Source organism: Lolium rigidum, chromosome 4 (genome assembly GCF_022539505.1).
Source record: "Lolium rigidum isolate FL_2022 chromosome 4, APGP_CSIRO_Lrig_0.1, whole genome shotgun sequence".
Taxonomy (NCBI): Eukaryota; Viridiplantae; Streptophyta; class Magnoliopsida; order Poales; family Poaceae; genus Lolium; species Lolium rigidum.
The window spans coordinates 259,229,754-259,236,706 of record NC_061511.1 but is presented as its reverse complement, the minus strand read 5'-3'; the positions used below and the strand labels follow the sequence as shown (position 1 = coordinate 259,236,706).

Sequence of the window (6,953 nt, the reverse complement as noted above, 5' to 3'; positions counted from 1 at the left end):
TTAATTTGAGCTATTGTTGCTGTAACTATCAATGCAAATTAGGGTCCGTTTCAATCAGCTTGTCTTCGTTTTACTTTGCAATATGCAAGAAACGACTGCTGTACATTCTGCTCATGTCCATCATTTCCATTTTTTTTTTGGGCAAACCTGACAGTTTCTGCAGTGGTTTAGAAGTTTATCAACTCATTTATTCAAGATCGTAAGATTTTTAATTAATTGAGAACTGAATTTAGTTGTACATTTACTCAGGTGCGCATGTCTGTACATAGAATTTTTGGCAATAAAGAATGGAATAGGTGTGTCAATGCTTGAGGGAGCTGATATATTGCAGTCCTATCAGGTGAGCTCAAGTCTGAATCCAGTAGTTCAGGTTGCCCTTATGGCATTATGAAATGCTTTCTAGTTACAAATTATGAACTAAACAAAACTGACACATAAGTTTCCTGTGCTTGCTGTGGTGACTTATCCTTATGAACGTACAGTTGTATAATTTGTCTGAAAAATCTTGCAACCCTAGTAAGCTTAATTCTCATTTGCTCTAGATGTATACTTGAGAAAAAAATTGTTGTTCATGGACTGCATTGTCACACCATCTTGATTTGAGTTGAGCTAGCTTTTGACTGATCCATCTTAAATGAGTTCATTTTAGCAATAGCTCGGTGAGTAGCGCATCTAGTAAGGCTCCTAAAACATTGATGGTTGTGTTTTCAGTCGCAAATATTGCATATTTCGTTACTCTGCGGCATTAGCACTGCCCTATATTTGTTGTTAATAATTTAAATCATCTCAACAATGGTGGGATGTTGCTTGGAGATGTAATTTGCTTTTTTATGTGCTTCCTTTCCGATATAACAGGACTGCAAGTCTGCAACCAGGAAACAACGATGGTTGCTTCTTTCTTTGCCCCTGGTATTATTTAGTACCACCGCATCGCTACCAATTTGGAAGAGAGTGACGTTTTTTTTCTCTAGTTTTTGCATCATATTGCTTCGTTTGTTGTCAAATTTTACTCGACGTAATAATTATTGCTGCAAAAGATGAATTCTGAGATAACTAATTCTGCATCTTTAAAATATTGTTGGCTGCAATAGCATCTCCAATCTAGTGCTAGTGGGCTACTGGGCATGCTCAGCTAGGTTTTATATGAAAGTCCCAATATTTGTGTATAACCAGTAGTTACAACACTTATGAGACAAAGCCTGATTTTGTGTTTGAGACAGAGCATGATTCGTATTCGTGATGTCAGAAGTATTAATGGGAAATTGATTTTTTTCATCATTCATCCATTACATGTGTTGCCCATTAGTTGTTTGCCCTTTTGTACGAGATGTAGCTGATATATCGCAGTTTTTTTTTTCTTCAGGTGGTATTCTGGTGCTGTTGTGTGGCCTGAGCTCAGCTCAAGCCTGAATCCAGCGGGGACCTTTTTGAGCTAAAGTTGTGCTATTATTTTTCATTTGCTAATTTATGTGTGGCTTCTCAAACTTATCAATGCGTTTATTTTGGACTAGAAGCATATCAGTTAACTAAATTGTGAATCTGGATGTACATGTCTTCACCTGCATCATAGTCTAGATTGTTTGTGACTTTGGGCAATAAAGAACATGATCATATGGCAATCTCTGTACAGCTTTTATCTACTGTTTATTCAGTACTGGAAGCTTAAATTCTGAATTTTATAGTTGGGCAGTAGCTAGGCCCCACATGCCTGTGTAGTTAAATATTTTGGCAATACTAGAGCACACGGTAGCCCTTTTGAGGTGTTCTGGTTTAAACTAATATATGTAGAGGTGAATCTCTGCGTCTTGGTGTATGAAAGCAACCTCTGTTAATAAATTTTATAACGGCTCTGTGTGTCACTGTAAGTTGTGACTTTTTCTGTAATGAAGATGGTGCATATGCACAGCAAAATTTTATTGAAGTTTCAACTTTAAAATACATTAATAGTTACCATATGTGTTTTCCGTTTCCTTGTGCAGCTAGCCATTGGAACGTTTGGGAAAGCATGTTGTTGATCTGGATAGCCCCTTCCAGGACATCTTCGTGCATTGTTGCGTTGTTGGGCATGGAAGAAACAGGGTATATTTACAATTGCATTTGCCCCACTGACTGCTGCGTATCTTCCCCTCCATTGATTATCAAATGAATTCCATTTTGTGCATCTGCTGATGTGAAGGAAGACGGTGGTAAGCAAAGTGATATGAAGGTGGCATCGATGTCATTATGTAGCTTCTTTTGTCAGGGTTTAACATGACTTATGTGAGCTATATTTATCTCGACTTGAATTGTGTATACACTAGGCTTCGCATGTTATTAGAGTGTCCCGTCCATGTAATGTACTTGGCCATGAACTCAACCTTTTATTTATGTCTTTATGTCCAAATGTATACCGTATTTGTTGTGGTCTGATGTTTCTATATTACATCTTACGTACTAATATCTTTGGAAGAATGAGCTGATGTACAACTCTTGGTTCTCAGGATTCTTATGTCGGCCAATTTTAGAATACCTATATTATGTTTCTTTGTTTCTAAAGCTGAAGGTTGAATGGAGCAACGGCGGTAGACGATTCCTAAAAATGTGTTCTCTGACGTTGGATTAATTCAAAGTTTCTTACGTACTAGATTTGCATCGATTGACGAGTATTTTATTATGGTTGATGGCCCATGAGCACTACGAAGTTAGTATATGGCTTGGCTCGGCTCGGCTGTAACATTCCAGCCTTTCTTGCGGTTAATTTTTTACGGTGCATGCAGTTTTCTTACGCCATGCGGCACTGTGGACGGGTAGTGGGGCAGTTCGGCCGCTGGGCAGCACGCTTTTGACCCAATTTTCTTACGCCCGACGTATTTTTCTTACAACGTGCGGCTTCAGGTGCGGGGTGCCGATGCGTTGGCCAGAGGCTGGCGCGCCCGTTCGGCCCGGGTGCAGAATAATATTCTGCACCCAGGGAGTCAAATAGCGCGTCTCTATATATATATATATATATATATATACATATTTTATAGTTTATGCAATTTATAAAGATAATTTAATAAGGAGGAAAATTACAAAATGTATTTGAATTTAACACAAACCTATTTGATAATAAGAATAATAGAAGTATGAAAAAGAACACTATAGCTACCATTTAGTGGGATTGCTATATGGTTAGCTATGTCAAATAAGTACACAAAAATATGCTCTGTTAATACAACATGCAAAACATAATTTCTAAAAAGGAAGGATAAAACTTTAGTACAAATTGCAATCATCTTAGTTGGCCAAAGACCCTAAATTTTCTTCAACCACCCCTAGTTCCGAAGCACGACATTTGCCGGATTGGTAAACTGAAACCCTCGACCCACGTGTTGCCTTATTGTCGCTCATCTTCATTGTGATAAAGTCGTCGACGCCATCACATTTGTTGTTCAGAAACATTTGGGTTTCCACTTTTGGGTGATGGATGAAATCTTTGGCAACCACTCTCCCACAACTGAATTCGCCAATGTTATTGTGTGTCGGGAATGACTAGATCGAACGACCGGATACTTCTACTTTCCGGAGACTGAGACTCTTTCACCAGCCCATTGTGGATTAGAAAACGTCATGTTATTGCTTTGCTTTTGGGGTTTTCGCAATGCTCTCGTTTGCTTTGCTGTACCAGGAGAAGGGGAAATGCAAACTGAAGGTAGACTACCACTTAGATGGCTCTCTCCCCCGGGTCTAGAACCTACGCATACTTATCGAATATGGAATTTAAAATACAACAATGTCTGGTTTGCCATGATGGTAGCTGAAGAAAGGTTGGAGTCCAATTGTGGTGCGACCCTCAAATTACTTCTGCCTCATTCTTTTATTCTATGTCATATCGTGGTATTGACTGTCAAAGAAAAGAAAAATATCACATAGATATAGTGGAGAAAAAATTCAAAAATAAAATAAAATAGATATAGTGGAGAAACATGACACATCGTTAATAGGAATCAATCCTACATAAGATACCCTTTTCCATTTGTTTCTCTTCTCGTTTACCATTCATTCTATGTGTCACTACCAAGATAGCACCACTACACATCTTCTTCCCTCGTGTCATCTTTGTTTCTCGCCTCCTCATTGTTTACATAATTGATTCTTTCGCCTCTCCACCCCCTTTCCTTCCATCCTGCTCTGTCTCCACCGTCACCCATCCTCCTTCTCTAGCCACCATTAGCATTGGTGATGTCAAGTCAGGACAACGACACACTCCGATGAAGCATTCCTCTAAGCCCAACACGAAATTCATCACCCATTTATCCGATGCTCGTGTCACCATTGTTGTCATCGTCGTCTCCTTCATCGTTGCCTCGTATTCATCCGATCCTTATTTCCTCCCTCCCTCCACTTCTCCTTGCACATGTGCATCTACTATTGCTCCGACAATTTCTGAGCATTTGATTCCTAGAGCTCCTTCGATTCATAGAATTTTCAAAAGATATGTATATGTTTGAATCCTATGAAGTTTTCCCATCAGTTTGATTCATCGGATCATATCCCATAGAAATCTTGGAGTGTAAATTTTATAGTAAAATAACATGAGGTTTAGACCTCATGAAAAATTTCTTCACCTCAATAATAAAAAAACTATTCTTATTTTTTTTTGAGAACACAGTACAACGCAGACGCTCACAAACACGCACGTACAAACACCCCTATGAACGCACGCACGCACACCCTATCCCTATGAGCACCTTCGAGGGACTGAGCCGGCATATCTTGAGGTTGACGAAGTCACCACTGGCGCCTCGCTATTGACGGGCACGTCACCTACCACTGAAAGCATAGGCCGGTTAAATCCTGAAATAAATCCAGGCAAATGCAAACACACATGCCAAGTCTAAGACTTGAACCTGGGTAGGCTGGTTCCAAAGACAAGGGACCTAACCACCAGAGCCAAGCTCTGTTTGCAACTATTCTTATATTATTCATATAGACATGGCATCATAATCATACGGATCATATCGTACGAATCAAAGAAGCACAAATACGTGTCGGTATGATGCAATTCATTTTGCAGCGATGCAACGAGATCCGAGGGCTTGAGAAAGATCCTGAGATGCATAGCTAGGTGGGTTCTTAATGATTTTGGGGGCGTCGTGGGTGGCCCATGCAGTGCAGCTCATCGCTCAACCACTTCAATATCGATCGTGTCACTGAACTGTTCATCAGTGTCCTGCATGCCCAACTAACTTTAACTGCTGCGCGATCATGATGACACACATGGATCTGTCCTGCTGAGCGTAGGGTATTTAGTATTGCCCTAGCGAAACTGACAGTCCATCCACGAGACCACGATCCGAGCTCCTGGTCAAAACGTGTACAGTAGTACAAATTGTTCTTGCTTTATGTTAATGAACTCTTAGTCCCCTCCTAGTACTCTGGATTATTCGCAAGTCCAAACAGGACTACCGTCTGAATTTACCTTGGCCAGCACCACACATGGACACGAAGCAGAGTACTGGAGTAGACTACAGTCTCACTCGTGACGTGTGAAAACAGAGCATATATTCTTCTTGGCCACCTACCAATACACACACGAGAATGAGATGAGATGGTTACCTCCCGCGTAAACAGATATGCAGCAACCACTTTCTCTCGGACTCTGTACCCTTCACTTTCCTCTCTTGAATATGGAATTCTGGATAATTCCTACCTCCAGTAACAGTGCTCCGAAAGAGAGAATGGAGAAAGCAATATGTAGTTTGCATTCCTATACAAAAATCCACTGTAATTCAGTGGAACAATGAGTGCATGGACAAAGGACACTGAATATGCAGTGATTTCCAAAAACCTGTACAGTACAACAGCTGTAGCAGCAAGTGATGTACAATGCTACATGAAAATGACACAGAACAGACCATGGCTTCATCGATGAAGGATTATTCCAGGGGCAGGATAGAGTATACTAAAAAATGTAAGATCCCCGTGGGAAAATGTTCCTTTTGGGAAAATCTATGCTTAATTTGCTGAAAGTTTCTGCTCAACATATAGAGATCTATACCCAAGTCCGATCTATACAGCTCCTCAACAGAGGAGGGAGACACCGACAGTGAAACAAACTAATTGAACCGAAAAGAATCAAGACTTCTTTGCAAATTGATCGCGAGCCAACTATAGTACCTGCACTGCAGAAATGGGTCGAGCTCGCTCTAAGGATCATTGCGACGCCGCGGTCCGGGACTGCAACGTGATGCTCCTCTGGCTGGGCATGGCGAGCATGGCGGTGTGATCCAAGAAGTCCTTGAGCTCCACCACGGCCTGCAGTATCCTCCTGAGGTCGTCGGCGCGCACGAAGCCCGCGGCGCCCAACCGGCGCACGGCGTAGACGTAGATGGTGAGGCACCCTTTCCTGAACTTGAACCTCGCCATCTCGCTCCCAGACAGCCCGCGGATGAGCTTCTTGTTGACGTCGCCGAGCGGGATCATGGCCGGCCAGAGCTGGTCCACGGCGCACTTCATGGCCTCGGACTCGAAGACGAAGAGCACCACCTTGGACTTCTTTGTGCCCAGGCCGAGCGTGAGCGTGTGCCACGCCTGGTGCGCCAGGATGGTGAAGCTGGTGGGCATGTACGCGGTGGTGGACGGGAACGGCAGGCTCTGCAGCTCGCTCAGGTACGACGGCGGGATGTCCAGCAGCCGGAGCAGCTCCAGCGGCGACGCGCGGCGCACCGTGAACGACTTGACGATGAACTGCCCGCCGAAGCGGATGCCCTTCACGTCCACGCACGGCTTGAAGCTGGCCGACTCCCCCGTCGCGGCCTTGTCCTTCTTCTCCTTCTCTTTCTCCTTGTGCTTGTGCTTGTGCTTCTTCTTCTCCTCTGCCATGGCGATGGCGTGCTGCTCCTTCCCTTTCCCCTGCTGCTCCCGATGCTGCTGCTGATGCTGCTGGAGTGAGCTGTGCTGCTAGGGAAAAGACCGTAATGACGAGCCCCACC

General features: G+C 43.0%; 1 protein-coding gene and 1 long non-coding RNA gene across 2 annotated transcripts; one reads left to right on the top strand and one right to left on the bottom strand.

Moving 5' to 3' along the window:
* The first annotated feature begins 311 nt into the window (after positions 1 to 311).
* LOC124650360 lies at positions 312 to 2,377 on the top strand. Its single transcript, XR_006986981.1, has 3 exons — positions 312 to 340; positions 856 to 909; positions 1,980 to 2,377. It is a non-coding gene; the product is annotated as an uncharacterized LOC124650360 (long non-coding RNA).
* Positions 2,378 to 5,642: 3,265 nt separating this feature from the next.
* Positions 5,643 to 6,953, bottom strand: LOC124650359. The gene is made up of 2 exons (XM_047189892.1): positions 6,139 to 6,953; positions 5,643 to 5,728 (listed from the first exon to the last, which is right to left on the bottom strand). The coding sequence occupies exon 1, from the start codon at positions 6,841 to 6,843 to the stop codon at positions 6,175 to 6,177; it is 669 nt and encodes a 222-aa protein (XP_047045848.1). The 5' UTR covers positions 6,844 to 6,953; the 3' UTR covers positions 5,643 to 5,728; positions 6,139 to 6,174.

Excerpts from the sequence above, each read along its gene's own strand:
- LOC124650359 (XM_047189892.1), bottom strand. The coding sequence starts at position 6,843 with ATGGCAGAGGAGAAGAAGAAGCACAAGCACAAGCACAAGGAGAAAGAG.